The sequence below is a fragment of the Cuculus canorus genome, chromosome 2 (assembly GCF_017976375.1).
Source record: "Cuculus canorus isolate bCucCan1 chromosome 2, bCucCan1.pri, whole genome shotgun sequence".
NCBI classification, from domain to species: Eukaryota; Metazoa; Chordata; class Aves; order Cuculiformes; family Cuculidae; genus Cuculus; species Cuculus canorus.
The window spans coordinates 37,170,813-37,195,986 of record NC_071402.1 but is presented as its reverse complement, the minus strand read 5'-3'; the positions used below and the strand labels follow the sequence as shown (position 1 = coordinate 37,195,986).

The 25,174-nt window shown below is 37.5% G+C and overlaps 1 protein-coding gene across 5 annotated transcripts; it reads right to left on the bottom strand.

The window, feature by feature from the left end:
* Positions 1-657: 657 nt before the first annotated feature.
* Positions 658-25,173, bottom strand: MYBL1 (MYB proto-oncogene like 1). Of its 5 annotated transcripts, none has more exons than XM_054060405.1 (16): positions 24,904-25,173; positions 20,484-20,586; positions 20,290-20,361; positions 17,193-17,285; positions 15,919-16,139; positions 14,015-14,198; positions 13,726-13,800; positions 12,093-12,197; positions 10,650-10,883; positions 9,968-10,336; positions 9,327-9,469; positions 8,804-8,918; positions 7,031-7,147; positions 6,843-6,947; positions 4,937-5,113; positions 658-3,282 (listed from the first exon to the last, which is right to left on the bottom strand). In XM_054060405.1, exons 1-16 carry the CDS (start codon positions 24,921-24,923, stop codon positions 3,154-3,156), a joined length of 2,262 nt encoding a protein of 753 aa, XP_053916380.1. In that variant the 5' UTR covers positions 24,924-25,173; the 3' UTR covers positions 658-3,153. The 5 variants fall into 5 exon arrangements, with proteins under 5 accessions (XP_053916380.1, XP_053916381.1, XP_053916382.1 ...); XM_054060406.1 differs by having other exon boundaries at positions 12,093-12,194; XM_054060407.1 differs by lacking the exon at positions 13,726-13,800.
* Between the last annotated feature and the right edge of the window lies 1 nt (position 25,174).

The following is a 25,174-nucleotide window of genomic DNA, read 5'->3' as shown; positions in this document are numbered from 1 at the left end:
ACTATACTATGGTACTATGACACAAATTGCCAGGACATATTTCTGAAGAACTGGCTTGTGTTAGTTCCTCTTGTCCTTTTCTGTCAACAAATGAAATTATTTTAATTGCTTGCCATTTATATTTTGTCACAAAACTGGGAAAGACAATAGATATTATCTATTGAATGCCAATGTTTCTAGCAAAATAAGAGAGCCCAAGTCTAACACTTATTCAGATTAATACATGTTTGTGGGTACTACTTTGGAAACAAAGTCTTACTGCACATTTTACACCTGCATTTACCTCCCAAGACCCAGGCACACATACCAAAATACTTCTGCCATACAAGTGAAAGGAATGTAGAAAAGCTTAACATTAGCAGCATTCTTCACCCCTCAAATTGTCTCCTCTACATAAATATTTGTGCTAAAGCTTTGAGACACATCTGTTAAACAAATACAAGTAGGCTTACAGGTAGGTTGGGTTGAAGCACATATTGTCCAGGGACTCAATCCTGCTGTGTAACCTACTCCTTCTCATGATTACAGTTTGTCTCTGCCCAGCCTAGAAAAGGTAAGTTTCTTGCAATTTTAAATGCACACATCCATACACATTGCTTTAACGAGCACTGAGCGTTTAAGTTCAGAAATAAAAGGCACGTACAGTAACCTGGTACATAGATGCTTTATTTCTGACATTAATATGGTCTGTATTGTATGTGAGATTTTCTTACATAAATGAAACGTTTGTAGTACAACAAAAACTAAGATAAACAAGGCATTTGTTGCACATTATGTCAAACCTTAGAACAAAAATATGGAGTAATATGTATTTAGGTTTCATGCAAGTTTGGCTGCTGCATGTACAATCTACTTATAAACTGAAAGAAATGCAAATGCATGCAACATTCAAAAAGTAATAAAAGATGCCTGACATACGAAAGATTAAAACCTTCCTGCTAAAGCAACAAAGTAGAAGTTAACTGAACGATCCAACCAATACCAACACAAATTAATACTACTTACCATAAATCTATGCTTAAACTTGGTATAGGCAGTTTTGGTGATATCACTTCTACTGAAATATATCATTCAGATTCTAGATATCCATTCTCTCTCAATGTCTTATCTGATTTTCTGTGAATTAAATGCTGTCTCCAGCATTAAATGTTGTTAAATCCATTTTGGTAATCCACACCTAAATTTAGTACTGCCAAGAGTTCTAATTGCCTTTTCTCAGTTTTCATAGGCAAGGAGTAATCCTGGCACGATGGCTGTTTTCTGATCTCCTTGCTTATGTGGGATTCCCCCTCTTAAAATTTTGATGTGAATTAAAAATCGCTAAAATGCTTATGCCTACTACTGTCATAGCCAGGCAAATATTAATATCAAAAAGCTCCTAAAAACAAGGATTGTATAAGCTTTGAGATGTTTAAAAAAGTTTAATAACCCACTACCTTCCTTGTGTCACTCATCACGTTAAAATTCTCCATTAATAGATTATTCTCTATCAACTTTGATATTAAAGTGATAGGAATACTTTGCACACCCTGCATAGTACTGGTTGAGCTCATAAAGTTAACTAGAGAACCTGACATCGTTTTTGTAATTTTACATACAGTGCATATGATGCTCGCTCTTTCCATCTCTCATAGCAGCAAGCCGATTCTGCCACTATCTGTAGCAGCACACCCGGGAGTGGAGAGGAAGAGTGTTTGAATTATAAATAACTAAAACTACAGTGTACAATTCTATCTACCTGTCAGTATTTATCAATAGCACACCACTATAACTTGCTCGAAAATTACATACAAATCTCTACAACAAAAGCAACCCAAAACATTCCTTCAAAAAAAAAAAAAAAAAAGACATAAAATAAGTGCAAATACCTAAAATAGGCAACTAAAGCAACTGTTGTGACCTGTACACCTTTAAATAAGGACAAAGATTTTTCATAAATAAAAGAAGGTTCTTTGCTCTTCAGACACTTAGTAAGTAAATAATGGTCAAACTTAAGTGCAGATACAATTGTTTTGAGATCCAAGGTGCCAAAGTTTCTTTAAAAAAAATAAAAATCTATATTTAAAATGCATTAGTTTTTAGTTCCTATGCAGGATGAAGTACTCCTGAGTCACATATAGGACTCCACCATTCATTTCTAAATATATTTAACCAAGGTACAGGAATAGTTGCTGTATAATACAGGTATACCTTGTAATTATTTTGTAGACCAACATGATTTAAGGGTTATAGTGCAATATTTATGTAGATGTAACATACAGTATAGATTTTTCCACCTCACCACTGTAATTCTTCTGCTGTTCCATACTATAAATTTGTCCTTTTTTATTTTAGCTGTTTTAACAGGAAACAACATTGGCTTCTATACAACCTGCATACATATAAATATCTACATTTAAGCTTTAAAATGAAAATAAATTATAAAAACAGACTCCTTTCCAATTTACAAAATTTTCCCTGTTCCTACATACTGTACAATACATTCAACAATCATCTCATTTTGAGATTTATGAAGAAAATACTGATGCTTTACACTAAAATCTAACTAACCCCCCTCTGCCTACTTCTAGTACCATTTGCAAATAAATATATTTAACACTGTAGTTAATTTCATTGTTTTGCAGCATACCAAAAAAATTAGTAGTGCAACTTTCTATCTTTCCTTTACACTCCTTTCCATTGTGTTTCTTTATATACTAGAAAAATGCTACATAAGCAAAAGCACATTCAATATTGTATGCTGCTCATTTGGAAACCAGTAACAACCTATAAACCTACTCTATATTGAAAATGCACTAACGGAGAAAAAGCAATGTGAATCAAAAGAATAAATATGAAAAATAGGCATTAAAACTGTATGTTGTAGGTACTGCAACGTATCTTACCATGCTTTATCATACTTCAGGGTGTTACTTTTAAAATACTTAAGAAATTCATTGCAGAACTGTTAGTATAATACTATCCCTTTGTAGAGAATGAGAGCTCTGTGTCTGTTGTCAATCAAAAGAAGAAAGGAAGCTTCAAGGTAGCTTTAAGGTTTCCCTTGGCAGACTGTCTTAAAGTAAAGACTTAATTCACCACTATTGTGCTGGAATCGCCTTCAACATTGTGTCAGTTTCAGTGGAAAGAAACGGTTGTCAGTTGCTGTGACCATCACAGTATCAGAGCCCTTGAAGTGCTGCTGGTAGCTGTGTATGTGCTCAGATATCTTCTTGCTTGTTCAGTCATGATAAGCTGGTCTTCTGTTTTTCCATAAACCACTGCTTCCCATTCACAATTTGACTGTATAAAATAAAATTTGGTTAAAAATATTCTTTTAACTGACTAAAATACTGGAGCAATGCTCATACCACCTTGCAAACTAATAATAAAGTATCAAAGTCAAGCAATACTGTATTTAGATACTCTAATGTGTATTAGTCATAAAAAGAGAATAGTTCAAGAATTCATACATAAAAGGAAAGTTAATTAAGTCATCTCTTTGGATATCTTCCCCTCTAAATGTGCTAAGTTCAACAGGCAGAAGAATTATTAGTAGCTGTCTGGGGACACCAAGGAAGGCAAAAAGGCTTTGCAGCTGAAAAAGAATATAGTGAAGGATTTCGCTGACCCAAACTGGCAGCTGTGGAAAAACAGTCAGAGGTTTTTGGAGTATAGTAAAAATGGCAAAGGAATTAGGAGTAAAAATAATGAATGGAAGAATAATTGAGCCAATAGTCCTGCTTCTTCTGAGAAGCAAACTCTGCACATTTACATGATTTATTGAATCTTGAGCTGATTGTAGCAGTTCTAATTTGGACCTGACACTAGCAGACTGCAGCTTAATGAAGAATGCAAGATTCTCTCCTTCCCATATTGAGCTAGAAACTTATCCGAAGGATCAGTTCCACATACACACACACAAAGAAAATCAGCCGTTTCAGTTTCTCTATAAATTCAGCAGGACTCGATTCATGGAACAGACTCATGGTTAAAGAGGCCACTAAACTGCAAGGGAATTTCTCAGGGGAAAGAGAAAAAAGAGAAAGATGGTTCAATGTGAATATTTGTAAGTATAGCATGACTAAGGTTCCATTTTAAGTATTCTTAAGAGCATAGTTCTGGGCCAGATAGATGTAGTCACATTTGCTGCAATTCATAGCAGTTAATTCCTTTTTTGGAACATCACAATTAAATAAGGTTTGGTCATAAGAAAGGAACAGAAAGTAATACTGTTGTCTCTGTACTCAAAAACACATCGTCGTGAAAGCAATTAAGTGGGACATGGAAGATCAGGCTCCAGACACCCTGCCTTTTTATTTTTAAAATTAATACAGAGATGTAGCTATTCTGAGAAGACACGAAAAGTTTATACATTAACTCCCTATGGCGCAAACTGGAACAGGTACCAAGTCAAAGAGAATCTCTCCCTAAATCAGTAGTCAAGACACACACAGAGTAAAAACTAAGTTCCACAGTTTTAACAAGACTGAAAGTATACAGATATACAAGAAATAGTTACCAAATAGAACCTGTGGGTGAACTCTGCTTAAGGACATCCCACTGGTCTTATTTTTAAGTAAGCACCAGCCGAATTTGAGAAACTTAGTTGCTACAGAGATTTAGTCAGCACCAAGTCAAGTTTTCTTACTGCTAGAGTTGGTACCCAAACCTGTTTTGTATGTGTACCCTTACCCTGACTTTTCCTTTCCCCTTCATTTAAATCTTGGATGCCACTCAATGAAACATCAAGGTTGTATTTAAAGAACATAGCTATGAATGAAAACTTTATGGACACATGACCAGCTTATAAGAAATAAGGATCATGGAAACACTGACGAAAACTAGATCACTGAGTTGAACAATTCTAGACATTAGGACAAGACAGAAACCAAAAAGAAATTCCTTGTTAACCTGTTAACAAAACTAACAGAATTCTTTGCATTTGCATCCAGACCTGAAGATCTTTCTCCGCTTTGACATTTTTTGAAGCACATGCATTCATTTTCTTCGTAATTACTGCATTTTCTTTGTTTGCTGGATTTGTATCCTGGTTTTCTGATGTTGGGTTACTGTTGTCGTGTATTTCCGAAAATGGTATCGTTAATAAAGATGTGGTATAGAAGTTTTCTGACTATTGATGAAAAAGAGGGTAGGAAACAAGAATAACAATTAGTATTTAATAAAAACCAACATCTTCAGCTGCTGTTTAAGCCAAAACGTAAACAAAGCAAATACTATCATAAAGACCCTAGGAAAGAATCTGAAAAGAAAAACTAATGAACAGTATGTAACTGGTGTATACAGGGATTCATGGTTTACTGTGCTCAGGACTGACTAAGTAGCTGCTAGCACATTTTGAGCGTTACTGAGTAGACGGCTTCTTTTATACAAAACCACGCTACAGATTAGTCATTCCAGAAGAGTTTTATATACTATGTTTTTGGAAATAAAAATAAATCAATCCAGCTTCACTATAGCAGAAGAAATTAGCAAAATTAGCTGAGAGTAGCAGTGGCATATGCACTTGTTCCCTTACAAAAGCACCCTATTAACCTGCTTTCAGCTATTTTTACATATTTATTCTACCTCAGACCTTACTCCAAACTTTCCACCTCACAGGTACAAGATTTCTACTTAAGGATTGTTACATTTTTAATTTTTAAGTCAGATACTACCATTATATCTCTTGCTAAGAGCAAACATTCCTGTTGACTAGCATCCCTCATCAGAGAGAAGGAAAAGAATTTTTTTCCCGGTCCACTGCCCTTAATACACCACAACATCATAGTGTTTCTTGATCTTAGTTTAAATTACCATAGCATCAGTGGCACATAATATGCCATGTCATAACAAGACATTACTAAGGGAGCACTGAGCATTTTGTTTCTGTTTTGCATGGCTGCAGCAATGCTGCTCCTCACAAGACAGAGATGTTCTTGGGGAAGCGGGGAATTTCCACTAGGTGGCAGAGCACTTAACGCCCAGGCGACAGACACCTAGGCTTCGCACAGATCCTACGAGGCATTTAAAACAGGAATTTAGAAAAACAGCTACAATAATCAGAACAGGGTATGACTTAAACGCCTGTTCTTTTTAGGAACTTTGGCCCCTAAGTCTTGAATACAGCTTTATACCAGATCAGGAGTCAGACAGTTACTCTTTCAGAATTGAACACATTCATACATTAATTTAAGAACTAGATTAGAATAAAGTTTTCCTACAAACTACTTGACTAAAGTTTAGTCTATACTACCACTCAACTGGTAAAACATTGGGTTACTTTTTAAAGGAACGAGGGACCAAAACAGCCCCACCTCTGAACGCTTGATGTCTTGGTTGGTAAGGCAGAAGTATTCAAATTCCTTCAGGCAGAGGAAGCCCACAAACCTCATCTTCTACATGCTTGATATTCCTCTACTACATGAAGCAGGAAAAGGAAAAACATGCTGCCTGGTATGCACTTAAGTATTTTCAGAACACGTCAAGCATGCAAAGCACAGGGACAAATACCGTCTTCCTGGGGTACTACAGGTAGATTCAGCATGCCGTATATCCTAATGCTTACAGATAACCAGCATGGAAGTAGCATTGCTACAGCAGCAAATCTGCAAGCATCCACATTACTTTACCAGTCCCGCTCTGAAGGCTTGGAAGGAAAAATTCATGCATAAATTCATGCCCAGTGTTCAAGTATTGCTTAAGTACTTAAAGTAGCATTTCAAACCGAAGGTGATTTTCAGTTTCCAGATTTATGAATCTAGCCTCAATCCAAACACTTTATTTCAATTGACAGAATGGAAGATACTCAGTTCTATATTAATATTGCTGCCAGTGATGCTCTTCATTAGTGTAATTCTTACCTGCACATCTAAACTATTGTCTTCTGTGAGAAGCTGAGCACCAATCTCTTCTTTTTCCCATGGATCTAAGACCAGTGATTTTCTGACCTTTGTAGAAGAGTTGTGCTGCAATAAACATTTTGCAGAGAAAAAACTGTAAAATACTCTTTAAAAACAGTTAGTTCCCATTTTAAATTATTGTAAGTTACCTCCTGATTGCAGCTTTTATACACAGTGTTGTCTTCCTCCTTGAGAAATATATCTGTTCCAGTTTCCTCTTTCAAAACTTCCCTAATGTCTTCCTCCAAGAAGGCAAGTGGTTGTGACTAAGTTAATTAAAATTGGACAAGAAAATACAGGAAGTCTGTTAGTTGCTATATTTTACCATGTTCTACTTTCAGATAATGTAGGCCAAAAAAAAGATCTTGCAAAACACAGCAAAAGATAAAAGGATTTAAGTTATTGTAGTGAACAACTACAGACCAACATTTCCAGGCCATGCAGACTTTTTAATTCATTTTACTCTGCATTATTTCTAGTGAGATAGAATACATACACGCACACAGTGCCTCAAAAAATGTAAGGTAGCATTGTAGAAGACATGTAAACTACTTGTTTGCATTTATTATCAATGGTTATCCACTGACAAAAAGGATAAAAATACTTTATATATACACTGAACACAGATGTGAACACATACGTATAAACACATGCATAGAAACGATAAAAAAACTGTATTCTAGAATTATGACTGTTGTTGGGAAAGGAATTTATGTCAATCTTAGCACAAATCTTTGAATAAGACATTGATAGTCCCACGTACAGTACAGAATTTCACAGAAGCCATACAGATGGCTCCTTTGTATACTAAGAGGAGAAGAATTCCCTTAAGCCCTCAAAATTTGATTTGAACAGGAGGTTAATAGTGGACAGAAACAGGAATGCCAAACCACTCCATTTGCATAGTGAGAGAATCTATAGGGCAACACAGATGGTGCCAAGCCCTGTGGCAGAGTCTGAGCTACCTTCTGTGTTTGCAGAAAAGTAATAGTCAATATACATTAGCTGGAATTTTTTCAGACCTTGAAAAGCATATGTCTACTGAATTCCAAAAGTTATTAAGCATTAACATACCTTAGCTAGGCTAGGAAGAGAGGAAAAATTGAATTCATTTGGGACAAACAAACAAAAAAGTAACATCCATAGTCAACCAAGAAAAAGTCTGTGATAGCAGAAGACTCAGAGGAATCGTGAGTCACCATATTAAGATTTTCAGTTTTAGGATGAAGAAAATTTTAGATGCCACTCAAGTATGCCCCTAAGAAGGATAAAACACTTCCAAACACCTTCCCATCAAAAAAATTCTCAGAATACTAGCATGCTGTAGTAAACATCTAGTTTCAGTCCTAGCACTGCAGAAGAACAAACACCTGAGAACAAGTCAGCTCTTACTTAGTCCAGGGGATTCAAAGACAGTACCGTTTTAAAAGTCAGATGTGAAGGTTAAAGTGCTTAAAGTAAGTGTCAATCACATTTGTCTACATCAGTTTTCTCTCACTATATTATCCAGACCCACATCTATGCACTCTCACTCACAATTTTTCTTTTGTAAAAGCAAAGTGCTAAAGTATTAAAATCTCAGACAAGAGTGTTGCCACCTTGTAAGAGTTACTGTGTTAGCAAGGATACACAAACTTAAAACCACTCTTAAATGTAGAACCCATGAATTTAAGATTACTATGGATCAAATGATTACATGTACCAAATACCATTCAAAAGAAGGCAATGAAGGGTACCAGTCTAACATACAAAATCTGAAATATTTTTGATTCATGTTCTAGCTGTTCTCTAGGATAATATGGGGTGTCACTGAAGCAACAGTATTGTTGCTTTCTCAGATCATGCTGAGGCTTACAATATCTCAAAAAACAAGAGGGCATTTAGACTTCAGCAAAGAAGAAAATAAACGTGTCATCACATACCGTAAGTTTGAGGGGACCATACTTTTTTTCCTGAGCAGCCAAAGCATTTTTAAAAGGAGTTGGTGTCCTCGGTGTTGAGCCCAAAAGAGACCTTCTAATTGTGGGAGTTCTAAAACTATTCAACCATAGAAAAACATTCATACATACATACATTTTAATATTTTACTGTACCAACAGTAATGTAATAAAATTAATAAAAGAAACATTTTAAAATACCCTACTTTACACAACTGATATCACTACCATGAATCTAAAGGTACTATGATCACCATAGCTTTACCCCAAGTAGATTAAACTTCATCTAGATTTTTTTCGGTATTTTAAAAAGGGAAAAATTTGAACTGAGTACAAGTCATTTTCTGATAGCTTAAGACCAGGAAGCCAGTCTGTTTGTACACAAGTATTTAGCATTAGGGGTTTTAGAACTCATTCACAATATGCACACAGGTAGACTAATTTCTTAATGTTTAGAAAAATTTGTTTTTATTTGCAAAAGACAAGATGTTTAATTTAATAATCCTACCCCACATTTTCCTTTTGATCTTTTGGTGTCATTTCCTTGTGTAGAGGAGTCGTAATAAGAACCTTCTGCCCACAGATTGGAGTCGATGTAAATGCAGGATTTTCAAGATTAAATTGTTCGTTCCCAGAGCAAGTGTTGAAAAACTGAACACAACAGAGGAAAAATAATAAGCAAATTTAAAGGACAAAACTTTAACACTGAACTGAGCAGTGAAAAAAGAAATATATGTTTATTTACTTATCTGAAGGGCTTTTACTGACAAACCTCAACAAACTATTGTTGACTTATACTCTAAGATGTCACCAATATTTATCACTGAAACCTTGATTTTCCCTTAAAAATCCCTGCTGCTTAATTAGGTCACAGAGACAATAGGCCTCTACCAAAAAACTATTTGCACAAAAAAGTGTGAGCTGGCACATAAGTCACCACGTTCCTCACCCCCAGTTAGTTTTCAAAACAGAGAAAATAGGTGTTTTAACACGTTTTTGATATATCTACCTTTATGCATGTGTTCTAAGAAGTTTTTGGACATACTTGTTTAGGCTACAATGTACAACTAGGGAAGAAAGTAAGTACTTGTAATTTATAATCCACCCACTTCAGTCTCCATAGTTTAGCTGTATTTAAAACAAACTCACCTGTGATGGAGAAAATGGTAGTGTTTTCACTGGTGTATGCTTTAGTGCAACATTGACAGCATCATTACACAAGCCATCGTTCAGTTCATTAACCGGTGGTTGTCCAAAACGCAATCTCTTTTTCTTTCTTAGGATAGTAGGTGGAGTGCTGAGTTTGGTTAAGTTTGGGGTTGTTGGAAAAACTGCTTCTTCCACGCCACTGATGCTACTGTGTTTTTTGCCATCGAGCACAGCGCTGACATTATACTGGCACTCAGCAGCCCCTTCATTGTGTTGAATCTGTGTTAGTTTTACTGGAGCTGGCTTGACAGAAGACGCAACGGCCTCTGAAAGCTCAAAACTGGTGACATCATTCCACACTATGGGATCCTATGAAGCAAGATGCAAAACACTCAAACACTAGCAGGCTTATCTAAGATTATTTCAAAATGTGCAAGCCAATCTAACAGCTCTCTATCTTCTGAAGCCATTTAACGAATTATTCTCCTTAAATCTGTCACACAATCCTAAAATACTGAATATTTTAAGACACATTTCTTTTAAAACAGGCAATGAAACAAATTACTCTATATGGGTGAAGCTACAGACAAGAACAGAAAAAGATAACGTTAAGAGTATTTTACACATACTGTGTAATTTTAAGTTCCTAAATAAGTTTTTTTTAGAATAAATACAGACTTACAGATTCAATAAAATCAAATGTCTCTGCAAAATCTGGAATGGATTGTAGAGATGATAACATTGTATTTGATTCCACAGCCAAATACTTATGTGGTGAATTCAGCTGAACAGATGTGCCATGGGTCTCATCCATGCTGTAGAACTCACTTGTTTGTTCCTCAAGACTATTTAGTGTATCAGACACACAATCTTCCATGACAAAACTTCCGGACCAACAAGGTAGGTTTCCAGCTTGCTAAAGTATGGAGAAACACATTAATCTTATACAACTTAGAAGCTGAAAAGACTCAATTATGTGACCACAGAGAAGGAAAAAAAAAAAAAGTATTATACTATATAGAAAGACTAAGCACAACTATTAATTTTTGGGTTTTCAGATACTAAATATCTCTGTGGATTAATGCAATTAATCTTCTCCTTAGATTAACATACTCAACACTCTCAATTTGTGCAAGATTTTGATCTTTCCTCTCATTCATGTCTTATGCACGTTCATAACTTAGGTAACAATGGGTTGCACTGGAAGGCAACTCTGATGCAAGTTTCTTGCATTTCTGAACGTCAGTATGTTTAAGTTATCTTCACTACAGAATACAGATATGTTTTAAGATTAGAAACAGTTTCTAATTGTGAGATACTTCTTGCTTGATTCAAGGCTTTCCAATGCAGATTCTGCATTGATAGTTTATTTAACTACTAAATGGTTATCCCATTTTAGTATACTGCTTAGCACTCAAGAAACAAATTTTAATTTTCACTGGGAATCTAGAAACAAAGCAGATTCCACTGTTTCAAGAGAATGGCAGGAATAGCTCCACCACAAAAAAATGGAAATTCACCTGTAACCCTAATAAGTAATCAATGTGGTTGTGTTGTTCACAGCCCTCTGTTCCTAAGGAAATAAGTGACTGTCATCTGCAAGTTTCCCTCATTCCACTGAAGTACACGTGAATTTTGTACAGTGTAAATTCATACAAAGTTTGTCATGTCCAAATGTGGATATTATGTGTTCCAAGTACTCACACAGAAGTTTATTAAAAATATAATCTTACAGGACTTTTTGAAATTAAGTACGGCAAAACCTGTGTATTTTTCACCTTTCTCTGTTGAACAGATGACCAACATTGCTGATCTATAAAACTGAATGGCAGTGGTATCAAACAAAGCACTATCTGCTGAAAAGGATTAAAATCCTGGGTCTTTGAAACAACTGCCAAATTGCAGGTCATATTTTTGCTGTTCTCACAGTTTAGAAAATGGAACTAAAAATAATCCGTCTCCATTCTAATATATAGACTTTGTTTTACAACCCAGCCACCACAGGTTTGCTTTTAGAAGGCTGAGTGAAAAAACACCTCACAAAAGCAAACATCCATTACTAAATTGCTGAGGATTAATCTCAGTAAAACATAGTCAAATATTTACAGAAATTTACAGTCCTTACAGAAGGCACTTGTTTTCTTCTGATTTCATTCTCTGTTGACATAAGTAGCAATTCAAGTTGCTTTATTTTCTTTTCTTTATCAGGATCATCATCAACAAATGACTGCTGAAAAATTTCAGAAAGAAGTTATTACTATTTTCCACCTTCACCACCTCTCCACAGTAAAGATTCTACATTCTAACACAGCTACATTTTTAACAGAAATCCACACACAGCAGAAACAAAGCTATTCAAGCTGCATCGTATTTTGTAATATAGTAGTCATTGGCAAGTGAAAAAATGCTAGCAGTTATCAGCAAATGGATCCAATGTTAGAGGGGTATACAAGATAATTTTTTAAAAGGTTTTGAATATGGCCTGTAATTGCTCAGTACGCTATAGTACTTTTTAACCAAAAGTCGCTCAGTTCTGTCTTTAATAGAAGCAACAAAGTTGGCATCTTCGTAGATGTGTTTGTGTTTTCATGTGCTTTCTGGAATTTTGAGTTATTGATGTTCACTAAGTATAAAGGAAGTGTATAAAATAAGCATTTGCTGGCAGAATATCTACCACTACCAGTAGCAAGCAACCTTACCGCTACTATCAGAAAAGAAAACCAATTAGGTTGGGTTGGTCAGTTTGATTTCAGCCTCCTTAAAACTGATTGCTAGGTAAGTCAGGATATATTTTAAGAGTTTCAAAACTAATTATACTCCCCAGTTTAGAGGGGCAGTCTGTTACTTTTCTGGATAGGGCAATCCAGAGAGTCAAAGGCCACACCAGGCTTTGCTACGATTTGCTGCTGTATTCTTACAGTCAGTTCAGAGGAGAAAATGCAACATGAAAAAGATGACCTGCACAGGGAAGCTTGAGGTTAGGTACAGGGTTCTGCAGAACACCTCAAACATATTGATACATATCTAGCACAAAAAAGTATGCATTATTCCCTGTGTCAAAATAACTTTTTTTTCCCCTCTAATTTCAAATTCACAAGAATTCTTCCAGGAAGTCATATTACCAACCAAGATCTACAATCAGCCTCCAGCACCTGAGGAATTGCAGACATATTCTAAGCTCGGCCAAAGAAGAAAAAGGAAATAAATATATCATTTAAAACAAAATATTGTTTTAAAGTTTCTCAATACTTCAGCCCTTATAATGTTGCAAAAGAATCAGTTGAAGGCACTGAGAGAAGTTTATCAGTCAGAAAAAAATAAAACCTATAGAGAACAAAAGAGCACAGCCACAGGCGTAAGTCACAGTAAGTTATCTGAACTGAGTCTTTTAGGAAGTGCCATGTTTAGTATATATAAAATACTAAAATCTGGTTTCTAAATCTCTCAGAAGCTAGGTAACACTAACAGGTCATGCTTTTAACCTAAAGATTTATCCAGTAGACCATGTTCTAGCCCATACTTCTGTCAGAAATAAACACAACCATTGTGTTTCTGGGATGTACAAAACAGCTTTTTTTTCCCTACCTAGGACTACCAATTAATCTAGCAAGCCTACTTACAGAGGAACATGTGCATAAATTTAGGTGAATGACAGAAGACTTTAAAAACATTTTGAAGTTACAGGTTTTTACACTCTTTATTTTACAGCATAATAAGCAGTACATTCTCTTCATTTATGATGGCCGTTAACAATTTACCTGAACTATGTTGGAAGAAGCTGAAGCATGTTCTACACAGCTGCCTTCTGGTGAGGCATACTGGTATGCTGGAATCTAAAAAGACAAATCATTTTACAAATCCTAGAGAAATGGGTTCTATAAAATTATCTCTAGTTTATTGTACATAAACTACTTACTAAGGCTTACGATTCCTAAATTACCGTAACATCACAAAAATACTCTTCATTCTTTCAGATTTGTTTCCATTCCAAACGAAATAAGTTATTTGAGACTCAGAAATAATAATTATTCTGGATTTTGAACTTACATGTGTCTGAACAGGTAGGTAAAACTGATTCTGAGTGTGCAAGTGTTCCATAGCCAGACGAGGTTGGGGCTGAAGTTCAGATGAACTAGCTCTTCCAGATTTTATACTATCTTGTAAATATCCTTCCTGTTCCACCTTTCTTCGCATTGTTGAATTCCAGTGATTTTTAATTGAATTATCAGTCCTAAAATGAAAGTATACAACAGTGATCGGTTTATATATCTCAGTTTAATATATGGCATAATTTACAGAGTTGTACAGCAGGGTAATCCAAAGCCACTGATCCAGAAAACTCCAGAAGCTTGGACTGGAAGTTCTATTATCAGAAGTGTTTCAGCATAATGACAAGGAAGTTACTTTTTTCAAAACTTCTTTCTACTAAATTTGAAGTCTGCAGGAAATTAAAAGTAACAAATGAGAAAGCCTTGGTTCTGGCTACTATTATGGGCGAGAATCTTTTTTATTGGAACATGGAGCAAACATGTTTGTTCTCTGTGACTGCACTATTCACCCACTGCTACAAATTTGCAGAACATGAAACTAAGGTAACCACCCTGCTACCCCACAACATAATAAGAGCCCTGTCGGTAGAGTTTGCCACCAGAAGGTAACTCTTCCGAAAAAAATAACAGCCTGCATTCCCAGCTACAAGCTTTATGTGCAGCTTTGTGAAGAACATCACAGTACATCTTGGTGCTCTTGACCTTGTCTGGGGAAAACAGGCATGGCAGAAGACCAGTAGCCATTGTCACTCCCCTTGGAAAGAGAATGCCTGCAGCTGGACAAGCAGGTTGAAATCACTTTTAACACTAGAGAAGCATTAAGGCAAGAGTAGAGTGAGAATGCACTAGAGTCTAAAATACTAGCAATATTATTACTAGCTGTACAGACAGGTACACAGAAATAAAAAATGCTTCAAGCCCCATTCTTCATCTAAGCTTAGCTCCAAGCATTCCCCTTTTTCATCCCACTAGTGTTAGACTTTGTACAAATCTTCTAGGTCTAGGATCTAATCTTTAGCTAAAAGTCTCATCTTGGGTTTATTTTGAACAAATAAGTCATTGAATTAGGAGTGCCTCTGTCCTTACAAACTTATCTTCCCTCTCTGAAATTCTATTATGATGAAATTCATTCCTTGCCTATTGCTCCAAAGGATTTCCTGTGATTCATGGATTATGGACTTACTTAAAAATTTTATACACACATCTCTAAGGACTCATTCTCCCAACATAACAAGTGCTGACATTCCTTAGGCACAGCTGGACAGTCACCTCCTGAACACACAGACAATTCAGAGAGGGACAGCTTGACATTGACTTTCAATTAACAGTACAAGGTAAAAAAATTTATTAAACCCTTTATACACTAAAATTTTGTTTTCCACAAGCACAAGTCAGCAATCACACTTGACACAAAGATAAGGAGAACAATGCATACAACTCATTCTTAACTTAGAGACTAAAGGGTAACCAACTAGCTTTTCAATCCAGGGCTCCTGCATCTAGGCTTTTGAAGGTTACCAAAATTCTCTTTTTCAAGTGTCTTGTTTAACAAAAAATAAATTAAAAAAAGATTTTCTGATCTTAAGCTAAAAACAGAAAGTCACCCCCAAATGTATAATACTGAAGGCACTCCGTTATCAAATCGTATGATGTTAAGGCATTCTTCCACTATCACTTGCAGTCACTCTTCAGCATTAGAGGTCTTTTTATTGGTTTTATAACTTTTTTAAAAACACGTAATCAAATGCAATAGACCTTAAAACATTTAAGTCTCTATCAAGATAAAAATGTTGTGACATAAGTTTCAACAGATGCTCTCTGACTAACAAATTGCATTGGAAACAGTTGTGTGATGAACACTTCCCATTTTCTACTATTAACACAAACAGATTTGAAAAGCACCTTCCAGGAAGAAGTTTTGCTATTTCAGCCCATCGGTTTCCCAAGCGCTTGTGAGCTTCATAGATTATTCTGTCCTCTTCTTCTGTCCATGAAGACTTTTTTACCTCGGGATTGAGATGGTTATGCCATCTCTCTCTGCATTGCTTGCCTATTCTTCCTTTCAGGTGTTTTGCAATTAGAGACCAGCGTTTTGGACCATACTTCTGAACTAATTCTATAACCTGGAATACAGATGAAAGCACGTTATAAATCTGAACCCTAATTTTCCTAATCAAAGTCAGAGAACATTGATAAACTCACATTTTAGAAAAGGATTATAATAGTCAACTTGATAAGACACCAGACTTAAGGAGGCAGTGAATAGGTGTTTTAAAAATTATTTTTAAAAAAAATTTAAAAATTGCATATTAACCCCAAATTCACTGTGTTTAAAATGTAAGTATATATTGATGAAAGCATTCATTTAGAATTTTCCTTTTTGTTATCTATTGCATAAGCTGACTCTAGGCAAGACCGAAAAAGGAGCTAGTAAAGATGCTTGGTTTGACTTTTTTCAACAACACACGTGAGAAAAAACCCCACACCTCTACTCTCAAACTTCATCCCATTTCTACAAGTTTTTACACATCAGAAGCTTTTTCTTAAATGAATGATGAGAACTGAAAAAAAAATAAACAGATTAAGGAGATGATATTCACAAGTTAACAAATACTGGCTTTAAACATCTTAAAACACTTTTAAACAATGGGAATTCAGAGTCAATTTGAAATACCAGACATGAAAGCTACATGTGTACCTCCCTACAGGATAGTCTACGCTTTGAAGGCAAAAAGCCGCAGTGTGGATTAACAGAGATGAGGAAAAGGAGTCTAAAACACCGTTGCTAGCTTCTTTAACAGTAGAGTATGAAATAATTACCCCTATTCCAAAACCTTTTAAGTCTGTTGTGCATGAGAAATGAGGAATACAAGATGTAAATGACACCTTTGATCTTTAGTGCTATGAAAAGATCTCCTCTACTTGGTAAGCTAGAGTAGTTTAACTAGCAATCTAGCTAAATTAAACACATGAGCAGAACACGTATTCCATCTACTTAAGAGCAGCTGCATTTTTTTTTCTTCTGACACAGCATAATATAATATAACAATCTACGTCACAAGGTGCATTAGGCATCATCTTTGTGGGGATGAAACCTTAGAAAAAGTACAAATTCTTAGCAGTCATATGCCATATTATTGCAGTAAAAGAGTACAGCATAAATTAGTTTTTATTACCCTCTGATCTTCTTCTTTAGTCCAGGGACCTTTAATCAGTTCTGGGTTTAGTACCTTCTGCCATCGATGCTGGCACTGAAAGTCTGAACGATTCTGAAATAGTTTTAGAAGAACAGTGTAGCTGTTAAACTCTTTAATACATAAAACTGTATTAGGTAGTCAGAATTATTAGCTCCATTCAAATAAAAAAAAACTTAATCAGACCCTTGTTCTAAGTGTAACAGTTAGATTTTCCACTGTTATTTCTTCTTCCATTTGTTTATAAAACCTCTTCTCCAGAAAAAAAAACAGCCTTGCACAAAGCTCTAATTTAATTACTTCGATGTTCTTACTTGATAATCAAATTCAGAACTCACTCTTCTTTAAAGAAAATACTTAGAATTATTTTTGTCCTCATTACACCCCATTTTCTCTAAAATTTGACATGCTTTTGATATTACCCATAACCTATATAAGGAAATACATTTTTAAGGGAACTACTTTTTCTTTCATATAAAAGAATGAACTTTTTTTAAGATTCAAATTCATATAGTCTCAGCTCTTTCCTAGAATGCTAAGGAAAACAGATTTATATCAAGTTTAGCTAACACATACTAATTAAACAACATTGCTTTTTCTTCTGGGGACAGATGGTGCTTTTCTGTAGCTTTACTGTGGATCTTTTGAAATATTGTTCCCAGTTATGAAAGAAAAGCAAGCTTTCGCTTAGCCTCCTAAAAACTGTAGGAAAATTTAGGACTCTTGAGGGTAGTGGGTCCAGACCGTAGAAACATGCAGATAAGAGCTTGCTCCAGCATGGCACACTAGTGTCCCTTTTATAACGCTGGGACACAATGATTTACTCTCTTCAGTGCAAGTTGCTGGATAGCAAGTACCAACTTCAAGGTTTTGCTGGGCTTTTCTACCAAGTAAAGGCGTTATCATGTTAAGATGAAGTTAAAGAAGCAGTCTGTGAGATCAGAAAAAAACACTCAAAACACTGTTACATCTAAAATTACATTGACCACAGTATCTTCAAGTTAATGACAAGTAGACACTCTATGATTAAAAGCACACAAGAGCTCATTACAGAACATCATCGTTTCCTGGTGGACACAAGCTGTTAAGAGACAGACTCAAAATAGGATAACTGTTCCCGTTTTCAATGAAAGTAAAATTTTGAAGTTGTGGCCTTCTAGTGTTTTTACCTTCCAGACATTTCTTAAATCATTACATATCTGCAAAACAAATGATGGAATGAAACGATAAAATCATTTCAGGCCTGCCTTAACTGCAATAAACCGGAAAGAGAATACAAGCTGCGTTCCCACTTTTGAGGGTTATCTTTAAGCCACCTTTACTTTTTGGAGAAGAATAGAGGCAAGGTTTTGTGTTTGGGTCAACAGTAAAATGGGGTTCTGAAAACATGGCAGTTTGAGTGACTTCACATGCTAATAACTCAAGGCACGCTTGGTTTTACTAGCAAAAGTCTATAAGTAACAAGGTAAGTGCTAATTATGCCAGCCTCCATCACTTGGCTTTGTAATTTGAACACTGCAATAGGTGTCACAGAGGGGCAGTGGAGTCTCCATCCATGGAGATACTCAAAACCTAACTGGACACTGTCCTGGGCACCCAGCTCCAGCTGACCTTGCTTGAGCAGGGGGGACCAGACGATCTTGAGACGTTCCTTCCAACATCAACAATTCTGAAACAGGCAATCTGATCCTCCGGGAATGTTGCCCATAATAGCTGGGGAGCATTTTTTTTAACCTCACTTGGGGATACCTGAACAATAGCTTTCTGTCTCCAGAAGCATTTGTTTTATTTATAACTTTATAACTTAATAAAGTTTGGATAACTTTATTAAACTAAACTTAGATCTGCTAAAATGCCACTCCATACTACATCTGCAGACCAATATCAACAAAAATTGTATTTTAAAGCAATTTAATATAAAAGCTTTTTGATAGTTTCTCTTTCTCCTCTGCCAGTCAATAATTTCACTGCTTTTTGAAGAGGATAATGTACACGTAAGGAACAGTGATTTGCTTATGCACTCCTTAAATTTAAAAGCCTTGAGTTCATTCACTGGTGTCTATACTAAGCCGCCTGGAAAAAAGAAATCAGAAATACCACAGTTGCACAAATTTGATGAGAACAATGAAAAGCTAGTCATTCAGCATTTAGAATTCAAGTCTATTTTTACCAAGTTACACGGGAATTTCATACAACCATATCACTGCATTCAACATTTTAAAGAACCACAAAGGCAAGGGGGTGGAACGGCGGTGTATAATTTTTTATATTTCTAACATTTGAATGTTCAATACCACTTCTAGGTAGTGATTTCAGCTTTAGATTCAAGCCATGGTTTTACAAGAGGAATTTTAGAACACTTAATCAGAAGAGAAACAAACATCATCAACTAAGTTGCAGGTATTTTCCACCAGCACACCTCATACAGCTGAGGAGTCCTTTAACATTTGAACTAACAGCTCCTTTATTCATTCCACCTGACCATTGGAACAGAACAAGATATTTTAAGCGTCAGCTCAATAAATTTTCTAATGTTCCATTTGTAACAACTGAAGATATCATTGGGTGGAAAGATTTACATACCTAAGGTAGGCAGACATCACCATAAACAAAACCAAACCAAACCAAAAAAAAAAAAAAAAACAAACAACCCTCCAAACACCAAACCAAAAAACCGGCTACCCCACTCCCATTTTCCTAAGTTGTTTAAGATATTGATCCTGCTCCTTTCAAGCTATCTTTCAGATGCAACCCACTCTGCTAACTGCTTCAGAAGCAACCAGTGAACTGTAGGTGTAACCACCACAAACCAATAGGAAACCAATAGGAAGCAGGAATATATTCCAGAACAGATAGCAAGTGTGAACAGAGGGCATCAATTTGATCCTTTCAGACGATCACTTGAGCCTCAGCCTGAGCTGATGAAGCTCTCCAAGGTCTAAGATAGATCTCAAGTACAATTGACAATTTATTGTTTTACTATTGCATGTTTCTAATTTCTATTTCACCTCATTTCCAAACTACACATATGACCAAAGTAAGTAAATATTAAAAAGGAATATTCAGAGATTCAGCTTACTTGTAGATGACTAGCAATGAAAGCCCAATCATCTGTACCATTTTGTTCCACAAGCTTCTTTAGCCTTTCATCCTGTTAAGACATAATCTTAGTCAATAAATGTTACATGCTATCTCAATGATACTAAACAATAACATATTTCATGTGCTACCAATATCATATAGGAATAAAACTAAAGCCAAAGAAGGTATTACCTCATCACGTGTCCATTTCACCCTGCTATATATCTTCTTAAACCCTTTTTGCTGTAGAACTTCATAGTCATGATCCACATATTGAAGATCACACTCTTCCTCACTGCAGGGTACAACAGAAGAATGAAGACAGAAACAAAGTTTAAAATAACTCTGAATAACTTTTTTTCCTAACTACTTGTAGATTTTTTCCGATCTGTACATATTGTTCTAAAAGGACATATAGAATTTACATGAACATAAGATCTGTCTCCAGCAGTGGCCTATATGTTAGGGGAACCGAATTAATTTTAATTTCAAGGCCATGTACTGGGATACAGACAGATAATTCATTGCAAGTCAAGACTTAAATTTGAAGCAAAGGCAATTGTTTAAGATCACGTTTTTGTAATACATTTATGAATCTTTATTTTACAGAAGTAACCCTATAAGACAAAGTGGTTTGGTAGCCTGCAAGAGAGAGTCCTGTTTCACCTCCATAACTCAAACAAGTACAACAATGTTGCCAAATAATTTAGTTCAACTTGAGATTTGAAGGGGCCTCCTGCCTTGAATAACAGTGTTGCCTCCCTGGTACAGGAATTAGATACATATCTTTGAAGAGAGAAACATTACAGCAAGAAATAACTGCAGTGCCAGTGCTGATTCTCGAAGTTCAGAGTCAGAGGGGCAAGAAGCCGGGAAACCTCTGTCACTCCGCGGAGATCGCACTCCATCTACTGGAGAAAAGAATACTTCACAGCCTTGATAAACAAAGCCTTACAAACAAGCAGCACAGGGAAATGTTTCACGGAAATATCACTTAGACTTATGTTAGAGACTCGTTTTAGACAGCACAAATTCAAACATGTGGAAATCTAGGCCTAACAAGATGAGCAGTTCTTTTGCATCAGTTATAGCAAAGACACAAAGAAGGGACTCCCATCGACACACACAGCTTTAGTCAAAACCAGTTTCACACTGCAATCTTAATTTTCCTCCATTTCATTCTCAGCATAAAGCACAATATAAATATCATATTAATGTTCAAAACAAATTTATTAGTTCTGCTCAGTCTTGAAAACTACTTCCATATTTCAACCAAAGGTAAAAAAAATCCTTCGCCAGTAATGGAATCAACCTGTGCCAGTGTCCTAAGAGCAGATTAGATGACAAATCTAATTTTTTTATTTTCCAGAACATGCAATTCACTCACATAGCATGCTGAGGGACCATTTATGAATATTTGTTATTTCCTATGAAGTGAGTATGTTCTCTGTAGCTAACATGAATATAGGGTCATTCCAGAAGAGAACTACTTATTTGGAAGTATTACTGCAAGACAGTATGTATCAAACTCTTGCAGACCCAGTGCATTTAGAACTGCTTCCACATCCTACATCATATCTGGATTTGCCCTACTTAGCTCCATGATGTGGTAGAAACAGTCAGTAACACATAAACATACTAAAACTCTGCAGAGCCAGTGAAATAAAAGCAGTAAGCTTGTCTAAAGGTCAACAGCACGTTCTTCACAGTACTTGCAAAAAATAAGCCGCAAACACAATGATTGTAAGAGTTTTGCTTTAAGTGGCTTAGGACTTAAGAAAATAGGATTTAAACTCGCAGGTAACTAAGAGTTTTCTCTTCCCCATTCTGCTTCCTTTTTTTGTTTCTAATCCACAGGTTCTTGACAAACTTCAGGAGCATATCTTGGCATTATAATCCTACTTCATACTAAGGAAGCCATGTAATTTACTTATAACTAAAATTTGGTCTTGTGATTAAGCTGTTTGTCAACATCATCTCCTTTCTCACCCACTGCACAGCAAACCAGTCTTCAGTGATGTGAAAAGTTATGGGGATTTTAAAAAAGAGGAAGGGCTCCATATACGTTGCAGTGATGCTAATGAGAGCAGCAGCACTAGGCAACATTGGGTCCCTGCCGGTAGCGGTGGTTAAGAACCCTGCACCTGGAGTTCTCCAGAGGCACACACGTCCCACAGCCAAGCAAAGCAGCACAGCCACCAGCCACCTCTGTGCATTTCACAGGAAACAGGGGCCAGCCAAGCAGTCACTAAGCTCTCTTGCAGCTTGATTCCACATGAATAACCACTTAGTCTTCAGTCTTATTCAGAATAGGTACACCAATAGATTATAAATTAAACATACATGAATGGTTGGGACTACTACCTTAAGTTTTCAATTACAAAGAAAATAAGAAATATTATTCTTCAAATAAAAAAAAATCTCGAACAATAAAGTATTTGATGAGTTCTGTGCTATTTGCCTCTGTACTCCTGAGTCAAGAACCATTAAAGGAAAAAATTAAGCTTCCAAATGCAAAACTCATAAGAGGTTTAAGAAAATTAAACTTAATTCCATTTGGTGCAAAACAATTATACTTTCTCCTTACTCCACACCTCAACAATCTAGAAATCACCTTTAAACTCACAACTGCAATTATTTCATTTTGGAGATACCATCATCATGCACTGACACAGTACTCCTCTAGGCCCGCTGATCTCTAACCGAACGTTCCCCCAGCTGTATTTTCAATTACGATACCAAAGCACTCTGTAGTCATACAAGATAATACAAACTAAAGCTTTTGCAAAGATGAAACTATTGTTCACAATACCACAGATCGAAGTTTCATATTACAAAATGCATATTAGGAGTAACAAGCAACTTTCTCTCTCTCGGCCAACTCTTGCAGATAGCTAAGTACAGACAGCTCCAACAGTCAGTGCCTGCAAGCAAAGACCCTTAATGAATCTTTGTTCTTATACAGCTAGAAACTCAAAGACTGCTTTCTTGATTTAGTTTCACTTTTGCAGAAATAAAAAAAAAAAAGATCAACTTACGAACTCTTTTCATGTCTGAGGAAAATGCAGGAGCAGTATCTGTAACTTAAAAACTACCCCCAATTCCATGAGAAGTACGCAGTCATGGTAAACCCTTGTTGCCACAGGTAACTCACAAATTAATGTTAATCACTGAGTATCCTTTCCTTTTTCAACCCCAATCCTTCTTTGCAGTTTTCATAAACTAATTATTTAGGACAAGAATAACTATAGCAATAGAACAGTTCTACAAGACCCACCTTCTGAATACAATGTAAAGACACACCCATTTTCATATCAATAAAACAAAAGATGCATCAAAGCCATCTGGGGCCACTGAAGCTCTTCAGGAAAAGATTTCAGGAAGATTCTTCTCTCAGGAAGATTTCAGGCTAGATTGTGACATCCTCAACCAAAGAATATGCCAAATCAGAGAGGAGGTGCATTTAAGATACTGGAAGAATTGGCAGGCCCAAGCATCAACTTCAACCTTACATGGCTGTGCCAAGGCCGCTCAGGAGGAGAACAGCAAGAAGTATTGCTCCAACAGAAAGAAGGTAACCAGCAGGAGAAGCTACTGCAGAGACAGCACAGTCGTTACTGACAGGAAAGAGAAGCTAAAGAGTTGCCTAGGTAAGCCACACGAGCCGAGAAAAGCAGAGGGGTGAGAGCAAGAGAGCGAGAGGCAAGAATCATACCTGACAGCTGGCAAGACAGAGGCAGGCAGATACCTGTGCGGGTGCCGGAGGAGGGAGGACTCGGAGGAGTGGGGGGAGGGAGATGGGCAGTGACACCCGAGGCCGGAGCGGTGGAAGAGCGGCAGCGCAGCCCGGCGGGGCGGCGGCACCTGGCAGGGATCCCGGGGCATCACAGAAACACAGAATGTCCTGAGTTGGAAGGGACCCACAAGGATCATCGAGTCCAACTACTATTGCTGCATACGACAACCCCAACATTCACACCATGTGTCTGAGCGCGTTGACGAAATACTCCTTGAATACTGTCAGGCTTGGTGCCATGGGGAGCCTGTTCCAGTGCTCCACCACCCTGAATGAAGAACCTTTTCCTAATATCCGACCTAAACGCCTCTGGCGCATCTACCTGTCATTCCCCGTGGTCCTATCATCGGTCACCAGAGAGATCAGCTCCTCCCGCCTCCCTTGTGAGGAAGCTATAAACTGCGAAGAGGTCCCCCCCTCAGCCTCCTCTTCTCCGGGCTGCACAGTCTAAGTGGCTTCAGCAGCTCCTCTAATGGTTTCCCCCCGCTAAGCCCTTCACCAGCTTTCTGACCTCCTCTGGGTACCGGGGCGGGGGGCGGCGATCCCAGGCGGGGACACTGGGGGGGGGGGAGGGCGGGGTACCCGAGCGCGGGACAGGGCGCGGGGGGGAGGGGGGGGGACGGGACAGGGGGCAGGAGAGGACGGCGAGGATGGACAGGAGGCAGATGGGGAGGGTATAGGGCGCAAGAAGTGTAGTGGGGAAATCAGGGTGCAAGGGGGAGGAGGACAGGGCGCAGGAGGGAGAAGCAGGGCGCAGGAGGAGGAGGGACAAGGGGACACAGGTCTGTTCCCCGCGGGAGGCGCGTCCCCTCTCACCTCCACGCTCTCTTCGCCATCCTCGTCGCGCACCATAGGGGGCAGCGCGGAGCCCCCCGGGCCGTTCCCTCTCCCGGGGCGGCTGGAGGCAGGCGCGGTCCCCTCAGCGCATAGCTCGGCCCCTGCCGGCACGGGCCGCGCTCCGGCTCCGCTCGCTAGCGCTCTGTCTGTCTGCTCTCCCGTCAGAGCCGCCCCTTCCCGCCCGGGCAGCGCAGCTCGCGCCGGGCTCGGCCGGTGCCGCCGAATCTCGCGCCCAGCCTCCCTCCCGAGC